Source organism: Ciona intestinalis, chromosome 9, assembly GCF_000224145.3.
Source record: "Ciona intestinalis chromosome 9, KH, whole genome shotgun sequence".
In the NCBI taxonomy this organism is placed as follows: domain Eukaryota; kingdom Metazoa; phylum Chordata; class Ascidiacea; order Phlebobranchia; family Cionidae; genus Ciona; species Ciona intestinalis.
Window position 1 is genome coordinate 3,970,814 of NC_020174.2, and position 24,328 is coordinate 3,995,141.

General features: G+C 34.6%; 5 protein-coding genes across 6 annotated transcripts in view; 2 read left to right on the forward strand and 3 right to left on the reverse strand.

Annotated features, from left to right (window-relative positions):
- Positions 1–6,391, forward strand: part of LOC100179088 — a 13,549-nt gene extending 7,158 nt beyond the window's left edge. For both annotated transcript variants that reach the window (XM_026836003.1, XM_002124051.5), the window contains exons 15-29: positions 66–224; positions 747–893; positions 1,237–1,458; positions 1,650–1,783; positions 1,885–2,010; positions 2,198–2,467; positions 2,594–2,752; positions 3,184–3,326; positions 3,561–3,699; positions 3,808–3,891; positions 4,083–4,263; positions 4,797–4,900; positions 4,956–5,060; positions 5,359–5,499; positions 5,698–6,391. In XM_026836003.1, coding sequence (XP_026691804.1) covers positions 66–224; positions 747–893; positions 1,237–1,458; positions 1,650–1,783; positions 1,885–2,010; positions 2,198–2,467; positions 2,594–2,752; positions 3,184–3,326; positions 3,561–3,699; positions 3,808–3,891; positions 4,083–4,263; positions 4,797–4,900; positions 4,956–5,060; positions 5,359–5,499; positions 5,698–5,877 — 2,294 coding nt within the window. In that variant the 3' untranslated portion in view covers positions 5,878–6,391. The remainder of the gene's footprint in view (positions 1–65; positions 225–746; positions 894–1,236; positions 1,459–1,649; positions 1,784–1,884; positions 2,011–2,197; positions 2,468–2,593; positions 2,753–3,183; positions 3,327–3,560; positions 3,700–3,807; positions 3,892–4,082; positions 4,264–4,796; positions 4,901–4,955; positions 5,061–5,358; positions 5,500–5,697) is intronic.
- LOC100186211 (protein SCAI) lies at positions 6,335–13,399 on the reverse strand. The gene is made up of 16 exons (XM_009861413.3): positions 13,131–13,399; positions 12,929–13,024; positions 12,445–12,531; positions 11,750–11,848; positions 11,127–11,223; positions 10,570–10,668; positions 10,404–10,497; positions 9,929–10,032; positions 9,541–9,609; positions 8,666–8,767; positions 8,359–8,449; positions 7,973–8,063; positions 7,764–7,918; positions 7,162–7,335; positions 6,947–7,047; positions 6,335–6,668 (listed from the first exon to the last, which is right to left on the reverse strand). The coding sequence occupies exons 1-16, from the start codon at positions 13,340–13,342 to the stop codon at positions 6,528–6,530; spliced, it is 1,812 nt and encodes a 603-aa protein (XP_009859715.1). The 5' UTR covers positions 13,343–13,399; the 3' UTR covers positions 6,335–6,527.
- A 20-nt stretch (positions 13,400–13,419) lies between these two features.
- On the reverse strand, positions 13,420–16,335 carry LOC100183840 (major facilitator superfamily domain-containing protein 9). Its single transcript, XM_009861414.3, has 7 exons — positions 15,978–16,335; positions 15,755–15,886; positions 15,223–15,386; positions 14,850–15,156; positions 14,477–14,698; positions 14,192–14,350; positions 13,420–14,023 (listed from the first exon to the last, which is right to left on the reverse strand). Exons 1-7 carry the CDS (start codon positions 16,023–16,025, stop codon positions 13,826–13,828), a joined length of 1,230 nt encoding a protein of 409 aa, XP_009859716.1. The 5' UTR covers positions 16,026–16,335; the 3' UTR covers positions 13,420–13,825.
- A 273-nt stretch (positions 16,336–16,608) lies between these two features.
- LOC100176010 lies at positions 16,609–18,082 on the forward strand. The gene has a single exon (XM_002127808.5). It carries the CDS (start codon positions 16,794–16,796, stop codon positions 17,277–17,279), a length of 486 nt encoding a protein of 161 aa, XP_002127844.1. The 5' UTR covers positions 16,609–16,793; the 3' UTR covers positions 17,280–18,082.
- Positions 18,083–19,964: 1,882 nt separating this feature from the next.
- LOC100178325 (gamma-aminobutyric acid receptor subunit rho-2) lies at positions 19,965–24,320 on the reverse strand. The gene is made up of 12 exons (XM_002127625.3): positions 24,131–24,320; positions 23,996–24,066; positions 23,149–23,271; positions 22,801–22,868; positions 22,619–22,742; positions 22,299–22,401; positions 22,153–22,235; positions 21,698–21,862; positions 21,226–21,381; positions 20,742–20,803; positions 20,563–20,685; positions 19,965–20,490 (listed from the first exon to the last, which is right to left on the reverse strand). Exons 1-12 carry the CDS (start codon positions 24,148–24,150, stop codon positions 20,314–20,316), a joined length of 1,275 nt encoding a protein of 424 aa, XP_002127661.1. The 5' UTR covers positions 24,151–24,320; the 3' UTR covers positions 19,965–20,313.
- Positions 24,321–24,328: the final 8 nt, after the last annotated feature.

The following is a 24,328-nucleotide window of genomic DNA, read 5'->3' on the forward strand; positions in this document are numbered from 1 at the left end:
CGGACGAGTTTTACCTAGAAAACTACCAAAAACTTATGTTTGCATATTACTTTTCTTTCCTCTAGATGAAACAGAGGGTAGTATCACCCAAAGAGAAGTTGTTCTCTCTGGAGTAAATGAGATAGGAGCAAGGTTTGGTTTCTCATTTGCAACGCCTGGTGACTTGAACATGGACGGATTTAATGATATTGTGATTGGAGCGCCGTCAACTAGGGATGGAGATGGTAAGTATGCGCTGTGGCATAGTGGTTAGCTTGCCTGCCTGTAAGTCTGGGGTAATGGGTTCAAGGCTCATTGCTGCTACCATAATTGATGTGTGTGTCTTTGGGCAGGACAGTAATTGCTCCAAACCAGTATTCACTAATTAATTGTCTAAATTGTTAGCCAAATTGAATAAAAACAATCACACACAAAGTTATATATGTGGTAACTGGTAAGCAGGATGAGCCAAATGAAACAGAAAATATCTGTTATAACGACTGTTGTTTTCTGGCTACGTGAGGATGATGGAGGTTACATTCATTCATTCACTCACAACTTATTTGTAAAATAATTGATATACCAAATTTACCCATAAAGTTCTGCCTTTTTGAGCTTGGTAACTTTTTAAAGAACAGATTGATCAAAACAAGGTAGATGTGTCACTGAATTCAAACAAGACTCTACAATAGAAGTTACCAACCTTAATTTCAAATATGAAGCTGTCATAAAAAGTATTGAGCCAGAAAACTACTTCTAATTGGCAGGTGCTGTTTTCATTTACAATGGTCGGCCGGAAGGAATTACTCCCGTACCATCTCAAGTAATCCGAGCTTCCCAAAAAAAGAAGCGTCCGGTATATTTCAGCTACTCGCTATTTGCAGGAGTAGATGTGGATGAAAACGGTTACAATGGTAAGCTATTGTTTAGTTTTATTCTTTTAAATATAGTTTTACTTTATAATAAAAAACATATCCAGTAAATGTGTTGAATTAACCATGTATGTAGAATTCAACTTATGTATAATGACTGTCGTTTTGTTGCTAATTTCCATCTCTCAGTTGTGCTAATCAATCTGATCTTCGTTCCTGTATTAGAAGAGATAAATACCCAATTAAGTTATGTTATTTTACCTAGTTATAGGTGCAGAAATGAGAAAATAGTGATGTTTTCAATTTTAAGTTAACTTTTCCCAAGGTCCAATACAGAACATATACTTTATCGGTTATACGTTATAACTTAAAATATATTTTACAGATATTGCCGTTGGTGCTCCCGGAAACGACAGGGTTGTGATATTATTTTCACGGCCTGTGATCCATGTCGACCTAAGTGTATCTGCTTCTCCGCAAGTCATTAACACAACTACCCCTAGTGAGGCGCACACAAATGATTCGTGTAATGATAATGGAACTCGTACATGTGTCACTGTTAAAGCTTGTTTTCATGCCTATGGTGTCAGCACTCCAGAAGCAATAAGTAAGTTAAAAAATAGTAAAAAAAATGTATGTCTAAGTCTAAATGTAACTTCTTTATTGTTACCTGGTTGGGCAAGGACAGTCGTTATAACCCAGGTGTTGTGTTTTAAACACTGTTTGCTAGGATAAATGCAAGCATGCTGACCATTGTGCCACGGTGCTGGACAATATACTTTAACTCTCGTTGATTAGTTCTCAGGTACCAATTTGAAGCAGATGTTGACTACAGTGGAGCAAAACCACGTGGGCGGTTTAATAAATACAAAGGAAACCTCAAAATTATCAGTAATACAACTGAATGTATTGAATCAACATTGTACTTAAAGGTAATATACATTACTGACAAAACTGTGTCTCTTAATAATCCAATGGGTAAACCATATATGCCGAGTTTTACCATGAATTAGAAAGTATTTCTGCATTGCAGTTGCCAATATACAAACAACTTGAACCACTTATAGTGAGCGTAGAATACAAACTGTCACCGAAAATGACAGTATCAAAGAAATCGGCTCTTCTTGATATCTTTGATGCAAATCAAGCAAGGACAGAGGTAACATGAAGCAACAGTGTATTCTTAAAGAGCTACTTTGTGTTTTTCTCAATCGCGGTTTAGGCGATACTATTGTGTAAAATAATATGTTGTGTTTTTTCGACCCGAATTAACGTTTTAATTTTTCGTCATTTTTTACTTATTTAAAGTACGCACCTAAGGGTAAATCCTCTTTTTTTCTTTTAAGGTCACATTTACCAAAGTATGCAGTGATTCCCTCTGTGAATCTGATCTAAGGATAAATGGCATAATCACAGGAGCTAAAAAATCAAAACAAAAAGTTGCTCAATTGCCCATGGAAAATAATCGGCAAGGGGAAACAGTCTTGGCTCTGAGGCCAAACCAAGTGTTGGAGCTTGATGTGACAGTTTGGAATTTCAATGACACCGCATATGATGTTTCTGTTGCTGTGAATTTCAGTACACAACTTTATTTGTTCCAGCTTGCTACACAAGAGGTGTGTGAACTTTACTTATTTTAAAATTAATGGATTTTAAGATTTGCTGCTTGTAATATAGAAAACATATAGCTTTCTATTTTTTAAAAAAATATTTATTTTTAAATTAAACTATTTATTAAACAGCCAGCAAACTGCATGAGAATAGCAACTACGGACCCTAAAAACCTGAATAAGATTTATTCACCACGTCCTGCAGATGAGGGTGCAACACACCACACCTTAATGTTATCTCATCGAGATCCATACATGATGGATGGCGGCAGCTGCAATTTTAAGTTACTGGTACAAAAAATTATCTTATTTTAAATATTGTTCACATGTCTTATATATCAGAACACCTTTATAAACCTTTGAATTGTAATATTCTGTAAGTGATCCTAGGCATGTACTCTAAAATTAAAAACACAAAAATATATCTATTTTCCATGGCACAGTGGTCAGCACGCTTGCCTCTAACCTAGATGTGACAGGCCACTGCTACCACTGTGGGCATATTTGTCCTTAGAGAAAAGGACAATTACTTCTACCCATTGGTTACTGAATTGTCAGCTATACATTAATAAAATGGTCAAATCTTACAAACAATAGATCCTGGGTAGACCTAGGTGTTTGAAATGGAACACCATGTAATCACGACTGTCATTGCCCTGCTACATGAGAGAAAAACTTGCTAAACTTATTCATTTATTGTACAAACTAACCTTTTCTTCCAGTTTGCAGTGAAAGAAAACTTCACTGGGGGGCTTTTAAACTTTACAATTCAATCAGCGTCCTCAAGTGAAGAAACCAACCCAGTAGATAATGAAGTTGATTTGGATGTGATGGTCAAATATATTGCCGATCTAGCAATTCAAGTGTAAGTATGCGGAAGAAAAAATAACGGGTCAAATGTTACAAAAAAACAGTGGGTTAAAAAATTGTGTGAAAAAACTGTTAATCTGATATGTTGGTCCATGTAGTAAAAAGTCCAGGAACGTGTCAAATATTTAAAATAATATTGTAAAAGCATATGGGTTGTGTATTAATAAGAGATCTGCAGTTAGACCACATTATAATAACATAAAGGTATTTTTACCATATTATTTAACAGAGATGAAAATAATCATGTCACATTTAATGGGTCGGAGAAACAGTCAATTCTAACTTTTGACGACATTGGTCCAGCAGTTGTACATACCTACAAGTTTGTTAACTTGGGGCCTTCTCATATTCCAAGAACAGATGTTTCGGTAAGTAGATAATTCAGTGCTGTGGCAGTAACAAAGAAGTAACTTTCATTTATTGAACTTATAAGACCATATACACCATATACAAATTTTCAAAGCTTATATTTACAGGTACAGTGGCCAACAGAAACACCAAGTCAACATGATGTTCTGTATTTGACGAATGTTTCCTGCATTCCATATGAAGCATGTGTAGTAAGTTGTGACTGCAGGAGCACATATGAATATCTAATGCAACACAATACAGTTATATAGAAAACTGACATAAGTCGTAATTAAAATAACATGTAGCATATGGTACAGGAAAAGTAGTGACAGGCATATAGAAGCTGTTCTATTAAAATATATTGACTTTTTATCTAAATAAAGTGTACCTTTTATTCTAGTGTATGGACTTGGATATCTTAGTCAACCCAGCCCAAATCAACACGACAGAACAAATCGGAACTTCAGTGAATCGTGGAGCAACTGATGTACCAAGGTTTGGAAAGAGAATTGGTGAGCCCAAGGAAGACTCACTTTCTTCTATTGAGTTTTACGCAACAGAGATTGATTGTACAGCAACTGGTAAGTGAAAAGTTAATTGTAGTTATAATTAAATAAATGTACCGTTATCTATCCTCCGTGGCTGGAAAGCGACAGTCGTTATAACATGAGTGTCCATAATGGTAGGAGTAACGAGCCTTGAACCTAGAACCTCTGGTTAGACGCAGGCATGCTAACTAATTGTGTCGGACCAATTTAGTTTACGGCCACGGCGCTGGACCAATTTAATTTTAACAACTTAATGTGAGTTCACTATATGTTGGGTTCAACAGCCACGCTTTTGAGCTGACGCTCATTTCCACTAACTTATATTCGAAGCGTGGTTTGTCATCATTTCTCTGTTGATTTCCTTCTCTTCATTGTTTCAATACTTTGATCTTCCTTATTGTTTTTGATAAGATAAATAAAAATTTAAGGTATGATGCATGAATTTATATAAAAATTTGTTACTTTTCAATATCACTTTATGTACACGCATTACAGCAGCAAAATAGCGTTACCTTACAGTTACTAAAATCACTGGAGTATAAGAGTACTAAAAAGGTACATTTTAGGTTTTGTATGCGAAGTTCTTCAGTGTCAGTTAGAAGATATGAAACCGTTAACTTCAGTGGAAATTTCTCTCCATTTCAGACTTTGGAAATCCACTTTCAGCCAGGTAATTCTGTGAGGTAGAACTCAACATGATTTTTAATGATAACGTTATCAAACAGGCACTCATCTGGAAAGCTGAAATTTCATCGAATGCAAATGTTTCCACTGCTTCTTCATTCAACATTGTAGCATCATCAGGGCACCAAAACAAACTTAGCAAAAAGGTAAATTAAATGTAACCAAAACTCAGTGTAAATGAATGAAAGTCATTGCACTTATTTATTACTGAGTGGCAGGTAACATGGGTTTATGTTCTTATTGCCTGTTAAAAGTGACCACATATGAAATTGTGGTCATTATTTTTTTTCTGTAAGTTTGACAACTTGGACAACCCATAAACCACTGGGTTTAAGCAATTAACATTAAGTAGCTTGTCCGAGGATACATATGACAAAACAATACATCTTAATTTAATTAAAACGTTATCGTTAATTTGGTTTTATCCTAAAAATTACAATCCAGATCACTACACGTGCATTCAATGCCAATTTCACTTCATTTGACACCGAAAGTTCAGGTTTCCACACACCATGGTGGGTTTATGTTGCTGCAATCTGTGCTGGAGTCGCATTACTGCTATTAACTGTGCTTGCACTAAGCAGGGTAAGTTTAAATAAATATTATATTACAACTTAATACAGAAAAAAAAACTTTTAATGTATTAGTCTTTTCCTAATGCTGCACTTTTAAAACTACTTTTTTACCAAGTGCTTAAAGTAAAACAGGTTCAACACTTTGCTGTAGCACATTATACTATATAAATATTCTTACTGTATTACCAAAACAACTTTCTACCTTTAGCTTGGATTCTTCAAGAGCAAATACAAGCAGCACTTAGAAGAAGAAAGGGAATGGCAGTATAGCTACAGACATAATATGGTAGAACATTATAAAGTATATGATGGATCACCAGCAACAGATGAGGAAAAACAAAAGCTGTCTACCTTCCAGCAAAAATTGCCACAATCTCCCACTTTATAGGATGTTTTAACTTGATTTATTTTTTACTGCACAAATGAACCATCTGTAAACAACTTCTATACGCTTTAATGTAAATTATCAGCCATAACAGCTGAAGCTTTTTTACAAGAATGGTTTGTTTTAGTTCTATATGATAGATTACAGGATCAAAATAGGTATGTTTATAACTAGTAACAAACTACAAAAAGTTCGCTGTCTTTCACTGCACCTTACAGATTCTACATTTATAGCCAACAGCATTAATTTTCTTGCCACCTTACAGTTCTAAAGTTTAAAATTGTTTATTTTGTTTTTAACCAATTATTAATTTAAAAGTTTCCTAGTCTCTGATTTTAAAGTTCATTACCGTACACTTAGACCTGTGTATTTTTAATAATTATCAAATTCATTTTTAAATCTTGTATGCGTGCCATTTTAGCGAAAAACTATAAATTGTAACGGCGATCGTACAGTATTCTGTGACAATTTTGTGTATTTTTTAGCATTCGTAAAATTACAAGTCGTTAAATATGTATACTAAGTGTGTTGGTACGCAAAACATCCAATGTTAGTATATGAATCAGCTAAAATCGGCAGTATGTAAAAGACTGGGTAATAAAATTGAAACAACAGAAAATCCTTAATCTCATGAAACGGTTGAAAGGTTTATTCTATGCTGGGTTACAGTCAAGAAATAAACCCCTCACGCCCAAAACATCTGCCATGTCAATTATTGCTTTGTTCATTGCTGGGTTGCCAACAAAATCTTCTTCTGGCAACGCTGGATGGGACTTTGGGTAAAATCTGCTATCCTATAATGAAAGAAAATTGGAAAAAAATAATTGGAAAATTTTGTTTTACAGATTGAGGAATATCAATTTTATATTAATAGTAAGCAAAGTTAAACCAAAAACAGGGAACGGTATTAACAGAATTATGTTACATATATGAAGGCTTGCGGTTCAAAACTTCTTGATAAAAAATATTTTCACAAAATGATTTCATTTAGGTATGGATGACATTTTACATTGTTTAAAAAAAAATTTTTACGAAAATTTTTTATGTTTTATCGCAAAAATAGAAAGCTTACCTTATATGCACGATGCAGACGTAATGTACAGTAGCAGAACGCAAAGCGAAGCAGAATTAATCGAATAAACTCGTCGCCAAAAAATTGAAGAAAACTATGATCTGAACAAATAAAAAATGTAAACAATTAGCCAAAAAATTGAAAAAAAATAATATGTATGATTTAAATCAAATAAAAACAATAAAAATTTTATTTTTAAACGGAAAATGAGAGACCTATTGTTCTTGAGCGCAGGTATGATCGCTGAGCTTCCTGTAATGCTTTTTCTACAACTTGGGAGCAAGTTTCATAAAGACGGTCGCTGGTTTGGTCAATCCCACATGTTAGCATAAACGCCATAAGAGGTGAGTATAGGAAACTTGTTAAAAGACGACCACGTGAAAAATGCTCTGAAGAAAGAATTAAGAATTTTTATAAAATGCAAACTTCACAAATAAAATATAAATATTTTAAAATAATGCAGTACAAATTAAACTGAGCAAAAAATATCTTGCCAGCTTTGGTAAAGGTGTAGCTTACAAAAGAGAAGAGAGATAATAAACATTTGTAGAAAATATCTAGAAAAATTGTTACAGGTGAAACTGTAAAAGTATTTTTAAATGCGAAGTTATGCTGTAATTTATTGGTGAGTTGTAAATGTCACCCAGCTTGACAGACTGAATAAGCAATGTTGTGAAATGACACACATACGCCCACAATGGTAGCAGTGACGAGCCTTGAACCCACTACCTCTGGGTTAGAAGCAGGCGCATTAACACTTTGCCATGACACTGGAACAATTGCAATTTATATACAAATATTTGATTCAAAACCAAACCTTTCGTGGAATGTGGTAACTGATCAGGTGCCATTAGACAGACCACTGGTTGTCCAAACAAATTGGGTAGATTGGAAAATGCATTTGCATTATCACTGTCAACTATTATTAACATTGGCTTCCTTGTGAAGGGGTATAGATCCGCAGGGTGTATGCTGTATGTAATGGTTTAGTTTTATATAGAAACATGAGGTATTATGATATGGTACCAGTGCATGTTTTTTAATGTTGATTGTTTTCTTACTGATGTGTCATCTTCTTTTCGGTCGTTTGTGATTACTCCACCAAGCTCATATCCTCCTGTTTGATTTGGTGGATTTATAAGTATAGGTACATACTGGAAAATATTTTCACAATTCATATTACAGTAAAAAACGTACAAGGGGCATGCCACAAAAAAGACCCACAAAATTTTATTCTTAAGTATAATTTAGGTTTAAAAAAAATTGTTTAAAACAACCTCTTACCCCACCAACAAAAATTCGGCGCAATTTTTAATGTGAAAATAAAAAAAAGCTTTTAGAAAAGATTTTTTCATAAAAAAAGATTTTTTTATAAAAATCTTTATTGTAATACTATTAAAACAATATTGTACCATCTTCCGTGCATTCTGAGTTGTTGTTGTGGTTACGGTTACTTCCATGTGCTGACAGGTAGAGCAGAAGTGCATTGGCTGGGGGAAGCTCCTGATGAAGTGGGGAAAAAATATTTAATGTTTAAAAAGAAAATTAGCAGTAAAAAAACATTTAAAAATTACTTCTTTAACAAAATGGTACAACAGAGTGTAATTCTATACCTGTATATACAAAAACGCAAATTTTTAAATTTCGAAATAGAATTAACTTAACTAAAGTCTTCTTTTAAAAAATGGGAATTAATTATTTGTTTGATTGACGACTTACTTTGACAGCTGTGGCAAGGAATGTGTAAAGTTGGAAAAATGTTGGTCGGTACAACAGGTACTTGTGTGGGTTATCACGCTTCATAAGGCGATCTGCACTTTCCTGGTGTAAAGACATTTATATATTTAGTTTTATTATAGAAATGAATGAATAAATGTAACTAACTTTATCCTCGCGTGGCCGGAAAACGGAAGTCGTTATAACAGGGGTGTTAATACACCTCGTGCCGGCTTAAAAGTTACCATGTATTACTTTGCGAGTAATTATTAAAATCTAGCGAATTAAAAAAAATGCGACATTTGTAGGCTAGTATTTTACTAGTGATGGCTTTAAAATGTCTGTTTTTTAAATAATTAAAAATAGTATGGTCCTGTGTCAACTGACAAGGTATCTTTATGGTACAATGACGTATGCCTAAGTAAACTGCTGCAGTTTTACAATTACCCACAGATAGGCTTTTAAAATGCTATTTTGAAGCATCTGTGTTTAAAGATGCACTTCCACAACATTAAGTATGGAAGGCAAGGTGTCTTAGTGATCAATTTCATCACACAAGTCTGCTATTTGATCATGATACCATGCATAATACATTGAGGGCAGATTAAGGAATCGGGGGTTTGTAAAATTTATCTAGCGGTATATATACGTCATAGTGACGTAATTTTAAATAGTAGATGGCGGGTTTTATTTACGAAATGCAATTTAAATTACGCATTGTTTTTACTGCCTACAATGATATGAAACTTGGAAATAAGCTTTTTGCTGATTGAAACAAATTTGGGTTAGACTTTTAAAACAATGATGTATAGAACTATGTTTTTTTTGTTTTTATTTGGTAATATTTTTTAATTTTGTTATAGAGTAAATAAGCTTACCTGGGATGGGTTAGCACGTTGGGATCTTTGCACAGGATCAGCTGTAACGCACGGTGATCTTTCCAATACCTATTACAAAAGGAAAAAAATCCTTTAACAGTTTAAGTTGTATATAGAAAAATAAGAAAAAAATTGTGGTTTAAGTTGTAGTTGGTAGTAAAATTTTGTATTAAACCTAAAACTAAACATACCAAAAGCGCTAAACAAGGTAGAGGGATTGGCATATAGATTTTCCTGTGTGGTGGAAAAAGTGTGTTGGTTTTTTTATAAATTCTATTTTAAATGAGTAATTTACGCCAGATTGTTTTGCACATTCAGGGGTATTTTAAGGACAAATACGCCAATCAATATCAGTGAGCATCAAACTAGTATTTTTAGTGGGTTTTACCTGCACCATGCGAAACATATCAACTGTTAGCTCAGAGAACTTCATTTGAGATGGAGAGTTGCCTACTATGATGGCGTCACCCAGTGAAACACGGGTTTGAACACCTGGAAAGGATGCTTACATAAAGAAGGAAAGATGAAGTCAACTTGCTTCATCCTAAAGTGACCAGAAATGGACTATTATTATACCACAGGTGTTTTGTTTCACACACCTCGTGTCAGCTTATGAGTTACCATGTATGTAACTTTGTGGGTAATTGCTTTTTTGTTTTTTTCTGTATGGCTGACAATTTATACAACCCATTAGTGACCACTGAATGGAAGAAAATGCCCTTAAGTATTTTACCACATTTGGTGACAATGTTAGTAGCAACAAGCCTTGAACCAATGTGGGTTAAAGGCATGTGTGCTAACCAAACCAACTGTGCTAGGGTGCCGAGATAGTAATATCTTGGATTGTATTCTTTTAGTTTTACCTTTTTCAAGTGCTGGTAAACTGGATGAACTCATGCGTAAAGTGACGTCACAGCGCTGGAAAGTGTCCGCGTTAAGAATCTGAACTGGTTCGGACTGGAAAAAATAAAAATCAATTTACCTCTACCCTCACATAGTCTGGTGTATAAATTTATTCAAAACACTTACATCTAAAAACTCTTTTATCTCAAGAACCACCTGGTCCCATTCTGTTTCTTCGGTTTCTTTTAAAATTCGTTTGTTTTCTTGAACTTGTTTCGAAAAATCCTGAACAAGTGAATAGTTAGATTAAAAACGATATTATTTAATTAACCAATACAGTTTAAACTTTACATTTTTTACATTAAAATTGTGAGCTTCGGACAGGTGCATTTTTGTGAATAAAAATAATTTTTTAGACTTTAAAATTTGTGCTGTAGGAAAATTGCAAGTTTTCAACTTTTGAGGGGTTAACGCACTTACATCATAAATTTAAAAATTTCATTTTTTTAAATTATGAATACCGTTGACTTATGAAAGAATCTCCTGATTTCTACATTTTGTGCGTTTGGTGGTCGTGAATTCCATTAATAAAAGCGGAAAATTAAAAAAATGGCGCACACGCACACATTGTACTCTAGTGTATGGAGCAGCAAATCACAGCAAGCTCTTTCTACAAATTACTTTTCTTTCATTATTCCCAAGACATGAGGTTACATTAATAATTCATAAAAACAACACCTCACCGATACCAAGTCATGTACATCTTGTTTATAATTGAGCAAAAGACAAACAACAATAAATCTTGCGTAGTAACGATGTTTTTTCAACAAAAGGTCGGAACTGCAAAATTTATATGAAAAAATTAATAAAGAAAATTTTTTAATGGTACAATTTTTTTGATGGTTCTTTTGTTTTCAAACAATTAAGTGGTTAGGGCTTGCTTTTATGTAAATTATTCTACATTCAATTTATCCACAGTAAAACTTTAACAAGGTATGAGATAACTAAATACAAAATGAGATAGAATTGCGAGACAGATAGAAAATGGAAATACTCGTGTTATTTATTCTTCTGGCCGAGTGACTAGACTGAGCCAAACTATAGTGCATTTGCATGCTAGACAGAAGGCCAGACCAGCTATGACAGGATTTGCATTAAAAATTTATGCGGTTCAAGTCTAAAATCCAATAAAAATATTATCCTACTTTTGACATTTCTGTGAACTCTTAATGGTTTGGCAGATCCAGGCAGAAACGAAGAAAAAAAAATTTAAAAAAATAAAATTTGTGTTTTAGCAAAGTAAGCAAACTAGCAATGTATTTTATATCTAAACACATTTACAGCGTTGTTGTGATGTCTAACTCACCTGTCTTCCTTGCTGACGTTCTTGTAATAATTCCTCGATCGAATGGCTGAATAGAATTGATATGCTTCATTTAAGTAATTTGTTTCACTTGTCCTTAAACTTTAAACAAATTTTGAAATGTGGGTATTAGAAAATCAACTGCAAATTTTATGTCATCAAAATGCATAAAGCTTAACAAAACTAAAAACAAAATGTATTTTTAACTTAAATTTCAAAATACTCAAAAACTGCATTTTTAGCAAATTGGTGATTTTTTAAGTCCTAATTACATTTGTTTCGAAAAATCATCTGGGAAATTAACAGTTCACCAGCAATTAGATGTCTGTGTAAAAATAAGAGCAGTTGTAATTTCCAAACATTAATTACAACTGCACCAAGCCAGCTACCCTTTTTAATTAAATATTTAATAATTCACAAAGGTATATTTAACCTTTTAATATAACTACAAAATAAAATTACAAAACATTGGTTACTACTTCTAGCCAAACACAGTTTATTACTCTAGCATATCTGTCAATACGTGAGGAAATTGATTTTTATTAAAAATTCCGTTCCTTGAGAGGGGACTGGCAATCGATAAGCATAAATAATGCAACGACACTTTAAACTTATAATGCTATTAGAAAGAGCTACTTTTCGGGACAAAGATAATGTAAGAAAATTACAATGTAAGTGAATTTCTAATAAACACTTACTAGTAATGGTAGTACAGTTGGCCAATTTTGGAAGCGATTTCCCCGATTTGCCATCGCTTTAAATTGTAATCACGATCTAGAATTAATCTAATGGAAAACATGCAGTTAGAGATGAAAATGTAAACTGCAAATGTGGTATCTGTAGATGATCTATTTTAGTTTTTTTTTTACGTTTTTCTGAAGTAATTCCTTTATTAGGAGGACAAACTGTATAAATAAGAAGTGAGCAGACATAAAACATAACTTTTTATTAGAAGACTTCTTAACTACTTTCAATATTAACAGTATTGTTCAAATAGTAAATACAAAGAAAAGAATTGGGAAACATAAGGTAAAACAATACAGCAGTAACAAACATATATGACGTACGTACGACATTGGCATGTAATAGTAAAGTCAATCCACCATGTATTATGTACAATGTGTGGCAATCTATTTTTAAGTCAAATACATATAAAATTGTCAACTGAATTTAATAACGCACCTGTTTTCTTGTTGAAACTTCCACAGCTTAGTGTATGTTTCAAACGTCCGTGCAAAATATGGCTGCCACTGTCGTTGGCCATACTGGGGTAAATCCCTTTAAAAACAAGATATATAAATAACTAACAATAATTTTTGGATAAAATATAATGAGGTATACCAAATATGATGGCTAGACATGACAGTAAGGTATTTTCACTTACCGCAGTCCATTAAACAGTTGTTTGGAACATTCCAATAGTTCACAGAACTCTTGAACCACTTTACGGTTGTCCACCAACGTCGTTTGACCTTCCTGCATTCTCCGGTGGTCTTTGGGATCCAGAACAAGTGAGCAACCTAACAAACCAAGCACGCGATTGAACTGTTTTACTGTTGTTGTGTATTTGCATTTAAAATACGCGCATGTTTTCATGCGAAGGCTTGGTTCTGTCGTCACGACTCAAGAGCTCCCGTCAGTGGTTTAAAGAAAAGTTTAAGGTTTGCCACTAACGGACGCTATTGTTCTTTATCACAAAATAAATCGGTCCCAAACTCTGCGGGTGGCGCATATTTTAACATTAAAGAAGTAAAAACAGCAGCGATCCGTTATTCAGGAGTCTGTGTAAATTGATTTTTTATTAACTATTGATTCGTTTAATGGGTGCATGTATTCCTTACACGTAAAACACTTAAATTTCCTAAAACACATAAATCTCAAGACCGGCAAAATCACAAAAACAGGACTTAAAAACAAAATTAAACAACATAGCTCATCAATATAAAAGCCATACTGCATTTCTATCAAACAAAACCAACAAATGCTTAGCATCCTACACACACGGCAAAGTAGCAAGTAATTTCAAAATTGCACATCGATAGAACTAGTACAAAAATCGGAAGAAGTTTCACAGAGAAATCACTCAATTTTAAGTGACATTGGTTTGTGTACCCGATACACCTGTGTGTAATAAACAAGCAGAGCAAGTATGGAAGTGACAAACGATACGTAAGCGGGGGCAGCAAACGAGAATTCCTGTGACATTCCAGCAACAAATGGTCCAGCAGAACGGGCAATAGAAAGAATAGAAGCACTTAAACCCAGCAATTTTCCAGCCTTGTTGGAAAAATAAAGATATTACCAAACTGCAAACACATGAATTTCAGTGACTTTTGTAATAGTAAATAAAATTATATATAAAGTTAAATTTTATTAAACTTTTCATAGAGTAACAAAATCCGTCTAACTAGTAGGCCTAAGAGAGAAATTTACAGTTGCCAATACCTCATCTGGTTTTGATCGCTTTGTTGTTAAAACGACACCACATGCTCTGGATGCAGAAGTACCAACCACTAATATAGCCATACCCAGCATCATAAGAATAAGACTGTTTGAAAAGGCAATAAACGCAAATCCAACAGGAATAATAAGAGCAGCGTGCATCTAAAAATACAGCAAAAAAAAAGATTTTAGTTAGAATACAAGTAAATTCGCAAACAAAAACATTTTATTACAAAAACTGTAATAATTAATGGGCAATACAAAAGTTTGTTTCTTGATAATTTTTACCTGCATTTTTTCCTCATTGCCTGCATAATATTTGCAAGCAGACACTGATCCAATAGTGAGTCCAATGATAAGACCCAATGTACCATTATAGGAGACCAAATAGCCAACTTCGGCCGGTGTAAGATATGGATAAAAGTGTTTCAATCCCAGCACAAACGAAGAGCGGAAAATTAAAACGGCAAACGCAGCCAGAAATCGTGAAAGAAAAAGACCACTGTGCACCTATCAAATAAATGAAATATTATAAATATTTGCACAACAGAAAATTAAGATGAGGGTTCCTGCAAAGTGTAAACCTATTTCCTAGGTATGTAAAAGCCAAATTTAAATTAAAGTTCTTATATCAGCACGTCATGAACAATGTTATTTATACCTTCCAATCAATTTCCATGATACGATTCCACATTGATTTTTGTTCTTTATTTTTCTTGCTTTGGTTTACAGGGTTGACCACACTAGGAGCATTGGGCCATACCAAAAACCAAACCACACACGCATTTGCAATGAACAGAAGTCCGCAAAGGAAAAAGCATATGGTGATACCAGTTGCTAACCCCAGCTTGTTTGATATGTAGCCAGAGATAGAGGGACCAAGAATAAAGCCAATATTTGACAGGGCATTTAACTGTCCGACTGCTTTAGATTTTTCACCTTTAGGGGCAACATCTGCAAGACAATTCCTAAAAAAGGGTTATTTTAGTTTAAAATCTAATTATTTTTATTAATTTACAGTGCTAAGCATATACCTGCATAGATCTTGAGTGTGTTTAAATAGTCCTGCCATAAAACGTAGCATCGATAACAGAAGAAGGGAATAAATGCAAAGTGAAGAGATGCAATATCCAGCTGCGGCAATTAAAAGACACATGAAGAGAATTGGGATTCTACCACGTGTGTCTCCTAAATGTCCCTGAAACAATTCAATATTTCGCTCTTATATAACCAGTGTTACATTTAAATTATATAGCTTACAATAATGTGATGAATGGATGAACTTAACTTGCTTTAACTTCATGTGGCCATAAAATAAGTTGTTATAACACGGATATTCTGCAGCAGGTAACTTTGTAAGCGACTTTTTTTCTGTGTGGCTGACAATTTAGATAACCTATTTGTGACCACCTGGTTAAAGCAATGGTTGTTACGTGTCTTGCCCAAAGACACAAGCACCAACGGAAATTTGAAATCAAAACCTCTGAATTACAGCTGCACTAACCACTGTGTCACAGCGGCTATTACAGGGTACAGATATATACACCCCCAAGCAGACAAACTCACGATAACTGGGCTTGAGAACAGCTGTATCGCTCCATAGATTGAACCGAATAAACCAATCAAACCTGGACTTGCTCCCAATTCCTTTGCATATTGAGGCATGAGAGGAAAGACAATGCTGACGGCAAATAGATCCTGTAAAGTAAATGTGCAATTTAGAGTTTAAACTAAAGATATGTGGGCATTATATAGCATGTATATTCTCATATGACACAAATGCACTCACCACAAATCCTATGAAGTAGAACCAGTAGCACAGAGTTCGTGAATCCATGTTATATACTTTGGATGTGTTGCATATATATATGGTCACGGTTATATGGTCACAGTTATTTAACCATATGTAGACCTACTAATTTAAACTTACACTATAGGTAAAACACTGCAATGTATTTGCCACAGATATATTAATTTTGCGAATACACTTATGCACTTTACTGTGCAGTAACTTATCTTTGCTTTTCACTTTAATCACTTTTTTGCAGGAAATGAGCCGAACGCGTTATAGGAAGCAAGCGAAGGCAACGTGGGTATATCTAAACTGCAAGTACTGAAATATATACACAGATTACATTTATGCAGAAAAACTTAATACATTATTATATATGTGTAAAAACTGTTGGGTAAACAACTTGGTATGTGTCGTGTACCGTTCTCTTAAATCAATGCTCGCACACATGTAAACGAAAGAATCTTGCCATCCCACTAACTTTGGCCATCCCAAGCGACTTACCGCTTATGGGATTTAGCGCCAGGTCGTGTGACCAATTGTCATCTATTAAAAATATTTTCTCCTTTCAGAACGTAACGTGCGCTTGGGAATATGAAATCGATAAAAAAGGTTGTTTTTGCTTTAAGCCGATTACGAAACAGTGTGAAACAATCAATACGACTGCTGGCTCTTTGTTTAGTCAGTTAGTTTATCGTGCGAGTGTATGAAAGTCTGCCAAATATTAAGGATGGGGATGGTGCGCAGTTGATTATTGGTTTAAAGGTAAAAATCGGTAACTTTTTTTTACAGGTATAATAATATTAGCTCAATATGTCTAATGAAACTATGGTTACTGAAGCGGGAAGTGGAAATGAACCAACTCCGTCTATGTTTACAGCCGCAAAATGGACGAGCGAACTTACCACGGTAAATAATACAACCATCAACGTTACAGCTTCTAACAGTACATTACTTGTGACGCACCAGATCATAGTGGATTACCACAATTTGACCCCTACTGTCATTGTTTGCACTTTACTTTTTGTTCTCCTTGTTCTGGTTTCTGTCTTTGTAGTTTATGTGGTTCGAGCTAAACGCAGACGAAGAAAACGTAGAAAGAATCCATTTCACATGCCGATTATTGAGTACAAGGAAGACAACATAAGCATTTCTACATTTTCCTCTGCCGGGTATGGAACATATGACGACCTGGAGGAGTGTTACAAATCTGAAGATGTGCCAAGCAAAATTGATGGCAGGCTTACTCTTGGAAGGTGTGGGTCAAAAAAAGAAAGTTCGGTGCAAATTTACACCTGAATCAACCTTGCTACTGAAGATATGTTTTGATTACAACAGTTTTTTGGTGCTACATACACTATATGAAGCCACTTCATTGAATTGAACTTTTATTTCTGAGTATTGTCTTTATTTACTAACATTGTGAAGTGGTGTAAGATTTTATAATTTTTTGACCCTTGATATATTCCCTTATTTTTTAATGCACTTGGATGCACCAAGACCAAAGCCTTCTAAGTATTTTTGTTGTAGATTTACCAAGAGTTGACCAGGAACTGCAACCCAATTAATTATTTAGAGTCTGGTTAGTTGCTTAATTAAATATTCATTGTCCACAACTTGTCTAAAAAAATTCATTTCATTTGCGGCATTTTATTCAGATGTGTTTTCTATATACACTGATTTTATTGATTTTGTTCATTCTTTACTAGCTGGTACTAATAAGCTACCAATGCCCTTATTATTATGCCAGCTGCTTTAAAGGTACCAAGTCACGTTTACCTAAAGTGATCATGCTTGCCACTGTGCTTCAACAGAGACATTGGTCCCAACACTGAATACAGTTTTTCATTTCTTCAAATCACTTCGCATATAAGACTACTGACCATGTTGTTGCATATCCTGTTTTCTAACACTGAATACAGTTTTTTATTTCTTCAAATCACTTTGCATTTGCCATTTAAGACTGCTGACTGTGTTGTTGTAGATCCTGTTTTGTTTTATGTAGTATTATTATAATTTTACCGATGTTTACATTGTTTTTGTAGATAATTTGACGTATCTGTTCCTGTACATGTGCAAATACACAATGTTGATTAATCCGACAGTTTGTCCTAAGTATTTAAGAAACGGTCATCAATCACCACATTACGGTCATCAATCACCACATTACGGTCATCAATCACCACATTACGGTCATCAATTACCACATTACAAGTATTTTTTTATAAAACTACAATATTCTACAAAATAAGGGTCAACGCAATATTACAGATTTATTCGTTGATTCATACAACAGTTATTTTAGTACCAGTTGACTTGAAATGCAGAGCAGTTTTCAGAGACTTCTCTTTAGAAGCATTACTTGGTCTTTAGAGGTTTTGCATAAATGGGTTGCATTATATGAAGGTAAAATATACAAGCAAGTCCAACAAAAACGAATAATCCTCCAACAGCTATAAAACTGTAGCGTAATATAATTAAGTTGTCATATATAATGACACTAGATACTAAAGCAGTGGGGTCTTCTGTGGGAATAACCAGGAGAATAATTGTAACGGCTATAAGAAGAATGCACAAGCCGAGAGCCCCATACTTAATTCCACTTGACGAACGAACAAATATGAAACAACAAATCAGGGCAAGAGCCCAAAATACTCCAAGAATGATTATTCCTGCACCAACACCCATAGTTGTTGCCATATTCAAGTCATCTAACAAAATTTGACCTGATCCAGAACAATGTACCTTTTCTCTTTACTTTACAGTGCCATAAACCGGTAGGTGATGATAGGATAGAACAGTATCCCACTATATATTAGGTCTTCTACAAACACTGTATATAAGGCATTCATTTTTATTGCAAATAAAGATAATATTTTACATTCATACCAAACTAAATTTAAAAACAGCTTTTTGTGGGTGTATTTTTTTAAATTTGTATTGATTTAAAATGTATATTCAAAATGTTTATTCAGAGAAATGTTATTAAAATGAATCTTATTGCAGATAATAATGCCAGACGCCTCGGCAAAGCAATGCTACCGACAGAAACAGTCAATCGGTAAACAGAACTGTCATCATTTATAGGATAACATCTTGTATGGTGTTAATGTTATATATCCAATACCAATAGCCTGTGCCTGTCTATGCTGCATACATACAACACTACTAACCCATATGTTCTCATAACCTACTCAAGTTTATTTATATTTAGGAAAGCCAAAACAAAATGGTTAAACGCATTCCTCGAAAATTTTCAAAGTTTCTTTTAAAAATGTAAACAAAATTTGAAACCCCGGTAACTAACTATAGTGGATGACAGGTAAAAACCGTTAAATTTGATCCCCTGTATTAGAGTCAACATGCACGTAGTGACGAAATTACGTTATTCTTTGATGTAACATGATTCGCAATTGTTATTTCAATCACGAATTTAGTATTAACGACGCTTCTATTCATCTGGCGAAGTTTATGGCGACGTATGATCCACAAAGTAACCAGTTTTACATTTAATCCCACCGTCACCGAGTTATTCATGCCTTTTTTACATTCCCCACGTTATATCTCAAAAGTCCGCAAATAAAGTTTCCTGCTTTTATTTTTAATGATAAATCGTAATTACGGAATCCGGACTATGCAGCATAGTTAGATCAAGTTATTTTATGAACTTATCTTCTTTGATCGAACGGGGAAATAAACGTTATTACTAGCTAAATACGAGGTTTTGGTTGAATTGTTTGAAAATTCATGAATACATTAGGGTTTCATTTCAGTCTAAATGCGAGAATTAGAAATTGAGCTATGAGGAACAATCATATTAAAGATAGATATGAGAAAAAGAACATCTTTCCGGAGAAAATGAATGACTTCTTACGTGCTCAAAATAGACCTATGCAGCCACTATACACGTGCCCCAGTAAAGGAGTCTAGCACGGTTATACTCTCCGGCCTTTTTTTAGGCACAAAAACAAATGACAAGCTATAGCGCATTTGCGTGTGATTTCTTATTGCTCTGTTTAAAACAATTAAAACCTTTATAGTATACTGGAATAAACAGTAAAACCGAGCATCAAAAGTAAATTGATTAACGTAAAGTTGAGTGGTCAATATAGCTGTAATGACTTTGCCAATAGAAAATATCACTTTGGAAAATGTCAACCAAGCAGTCTCTTGAGGCTTACGAATTACGTGGTCCATCGGCTCCAATTTGCGTCTTCAGTAAACTTAATAAACTGCTCGTTAATTAACCTTCAGCAAATTGAAAATTCAGGGAGAGAGAAAACGCGGTGAAGTTGCCGAAATATCGTTTGGCGCAGTATATGGGCATGTGCTATTATTCTGTTGACACCAGTTCGTGCTGCGTGGCTATGACATAATAACTCCAGTACGCTACGTTGAACACAAGGAAAGTTATTAAGTATCCGACACGGAAATATCCGTCGAGAGAAGAAGGATCGCGCCGAGCTGTTCGATACCAGCAAGAGCGCAGCGACATGGCGGTGGATGCCACCTAACAAAGTCAAACGATGTAAGAATACGAGCATCAAAACATACATTGGATTAAACTTTCTATATAGCCTACCTGAGATTTTTCACTCCCTGCTTGCGTCATCATGTAATTGAGAACACAGTATTCTAACACAGTTGAAAACACGAATAGAAAACACGCCCATAAATAAATGTCCATGGCCGTGAGGTAAGAAACCTGATAAAGAGATTGAGAGGCGTATGAAAGGTATATAGACAGTTTAACAACCATACCTTTGGCAGGGAAGATTTAAGGCCAGCAATAATAGTCGAGATAGTGAGTACTGAGGTGACGCCTGTTATAAAACAATAAAATTCAGCCTTTAACACATAGATCAAATGAAGAATCAATGTAAAGTTCTATATGGTCTATCATAAACATTCTAGCTAATTCTATCAATAAGACGCCTGGGACATTAGATAATAAAAACGACTTTACTGCTGCATCTCGCTTACCCTCAAGTACATAGTATATTTTAATTCCATTTTCTTGTTCCATATAGCAGTAAACAATAATTATTTATCGAATTATAACCATACCCCGCTACACTGAAAGAGCGCTGTTAATTGTTAAAAACACAACCAAACGATATAGTACACAAGTGCTAACGCCACCCCATCTTACCCACAGTACTGAATACATCAGAACAACGATATTAGTTTGGAGCTCTATTCGTAAGATTTATAAAAACAAATGTAAGCTAATGTTCATAGTCACCAAGTGCGACCCGCGCTGGAACAGATTTCGGGTCGACCCACATACCAAGCCCTGCAAGCAGAACCATCGCCATTGCTGGGAAATAGGATTGAAAGAAGACTGATAAGAGGTATCGTTTCAACTCGAAGCTGACTGACAAACTACAGCGGGTCATTGCTGTGAAAATAAATAGTTAAACCGTTATATGCATATGAGAAAATGACCTGCATTGTAAATTCGGCATTTTTACAGGGTGGGGAAAGATGGGACACCTTTGGCACATAATATACAAATATCATGTTCGTATGTTTAACAACTGACAACGGTATATGAAAGTCGTGAATGAATTTCAACCGAACGCAGGTATCTTTGTGCATTAGTTTAGCAAACCATATCTGTAATAAATCTTTTGCACAAAACTTGTACCTTAAATCGTCTCAGCATTGGAATGTATTAGCCATTGAGAATATTACTCAAAACAGTTTATACTTACGTACAAACCCGTCCATTGCTAGCATGCTGACGTTCCAAGAGTGAAACTGGTGGTGTAAAAGTTGAAATTTGGGCATGTTCTTTACGAGCCGTTCGTCCATAAATAGATTTTGACTGTCTTCGCGAGATGACCAGTGTAAAGTCAGCTCATTGCTGCTGTAACCCACTACCGAGAAAAATAAGTATTAAAGGGGTTTATATAGCAGTGAAAAATCTTAAATTTGTATATAGAAATATAGATGCTTAAATGTGATCTTCGTGTAGAACAAAAGTTTCAAAAAACGAAACAATCTCCGAAAACATCGTGTAAAATCGATCGATCCGCTAGAGTAAAAAATCGACCGTGCGAAAGAGCATGCTTTTCCGTCAATAGAAAAAAGTCAACAAGGTATACTAAAAAACGAGTGTCAACACTTTAAAAATATATTCGTTAACTTTTACATTGATAGCACTTACAGCTCTGAAAAGAAAGGGTGCAGTTTTCCATATCCAGAGGGAAATTGTACAGGCTCATTTGACAGGCAACAGTTGTAGTAATTCTACAAAATAATATTGAGAGCGTTAAAGACAGTTCTAAATATCCAACGAACGTCATTACGTACTTCAAACTGTACAGGATCGTCCCGTCGGTAAAAATTCGCAGAACTACATTATCCACGGTTGTCTTGTGAGTGAAAGAGCTTTTTGAACCGACTATGTATAAATCTAAAGATACAGTCATACATTTATGTATACTAATATCCTTTGTTTGCTATACCAAAGAGATTAAAATGAGAATGAAAACATACACCATTTTACCCGATTCTAAATTGTACAATACTGAGTGAAAAGTTTTTTTACTATACGTAAATCTATACGACAAAGCTAAAAAACAACGTGTGATAATATAGGTATTTAACAGGATTATGTAATACTCTAATACCTGGCACCCACAACTTATCGATAAGGCGACTTGGCAGTACCACGCTTTGGTTGCTATTCTCTCCCACGAATTGCAACCTGCGGTCTTGCCACGTCTCGTGCATGCAAAGAGTAAAGGTCAAGTCCTGGTCAAAAACAAACTGTCAGTGCTGGAGTCAAAGGGACGGGCGTGTCAACACCAACCATATTCTTTTCCGATATGTCGGTTATGCTTTCAATCATAAGTGCCAGCTCAACGTGTGTAGGACGGTCTGAAAAAACAATGAATAAAATTAAATGAATTAATGAATGTAACTTGCTTTATCCTCGCGTAGCCGGGAAACGACCGTCGTTATAATATAGGTGTTCTGTTTCATACACCTCGTGCCAGTTTACGAGTTAACATGTATGTAGCTTTATAGGGGATTATGTTTTTTTTTTCTGTATGGCTGATAATTTAGACAACCCATTAGTGACCGCTGGGTTGGAGTAAAAAGAACGAATACGTTTGTTAGATCATAGTGTATTTTAGTTAGGGGGAAAGTACATCACCTCCCTTCCCGGTGGGTCGTAAGCTCAACTCGTAGTTGTGTTGCCTAAACATCAGTTCTATTTGGCGTGTGAGCATGTTTCCATGTGCGTCGACTTTTACCTTCATACCTCCGCGACTTTTACCTTTAAATATGAAAGACATCAAGAAACTATTGAGAGTATACAAAAGTTTAAAGTCATTTAATCAGTAAAGTTATATATTTTTGCCGTTTAGAGGTTTTAAAGGCGTATAGGCTATTCCAATTGATGCTGTAAAAGACAATGATTACGATAACACTTTTAAAGACAATACGAGTTGAAACGAACACCGGTTGATTTTTGAAACGTTAATGGTCTTTATTTTTCGTATAGGGTAGCCTCTAGCACATAAAGTATAATAATAATATAATAACTTTTTATTTGTCTCTTCGATTACGGTAGCGACGACAATTTAGAAATATTTTAAACGACAAGATTTTTATCGATTTGAATAACCTCATCGTGTTTTAAACAATTAACAACAGTCTAGGGGAGTTGTGGGGATACGGTTTTAAATTCTTTGAATGTTTTTTATTATACCAAATGAGACAAGAAAATAGAAAAGGTGTCCCATATTTCCACACTCTATTTGGCATATATTATATGTTTGATCTATACGCGGCAAGCGGCACATTCAGTACTTTAGCTTAAAAGATTAATACATAAAACGCGTGTGCGTAATTATGGATAATACACCATCTAAATCGATCAATATTTGATCCCATTCAAGCTTCAAAGCAATTTTGGCGGAAACATAATTAAGTTAGAATATATGAGCTTAAACCTATTCTCACTTCGAGATTAAAATTCTACAAAAAAGACAGTTTACCGTTTCCACCCTTTCTTCTGCCTTTTTGTCTTCCTTCCACCAGAAGAACGGCGATGCAACAGAAAATAAAGCTGCAAAATATATGACGTTAAACTTTAGGAATAAATCTAATTGAAACAAATGCTATCAACTTACAAAATCGCAACTGTCTTCATTATAGAAGCTGAACAATGTTTCAATTAAAGTTTACAAACTTCGCAACTCATCAGAAGTGTGCGTCGACAGTGGCATAATTTACCTGGTGCGTATAAAACTTACACGCTAAATTACTTTATTCCTTCAGTAAATTATATCTGGCCCTGAAGGCGAAAATAATACCTAAAGCTATAAATA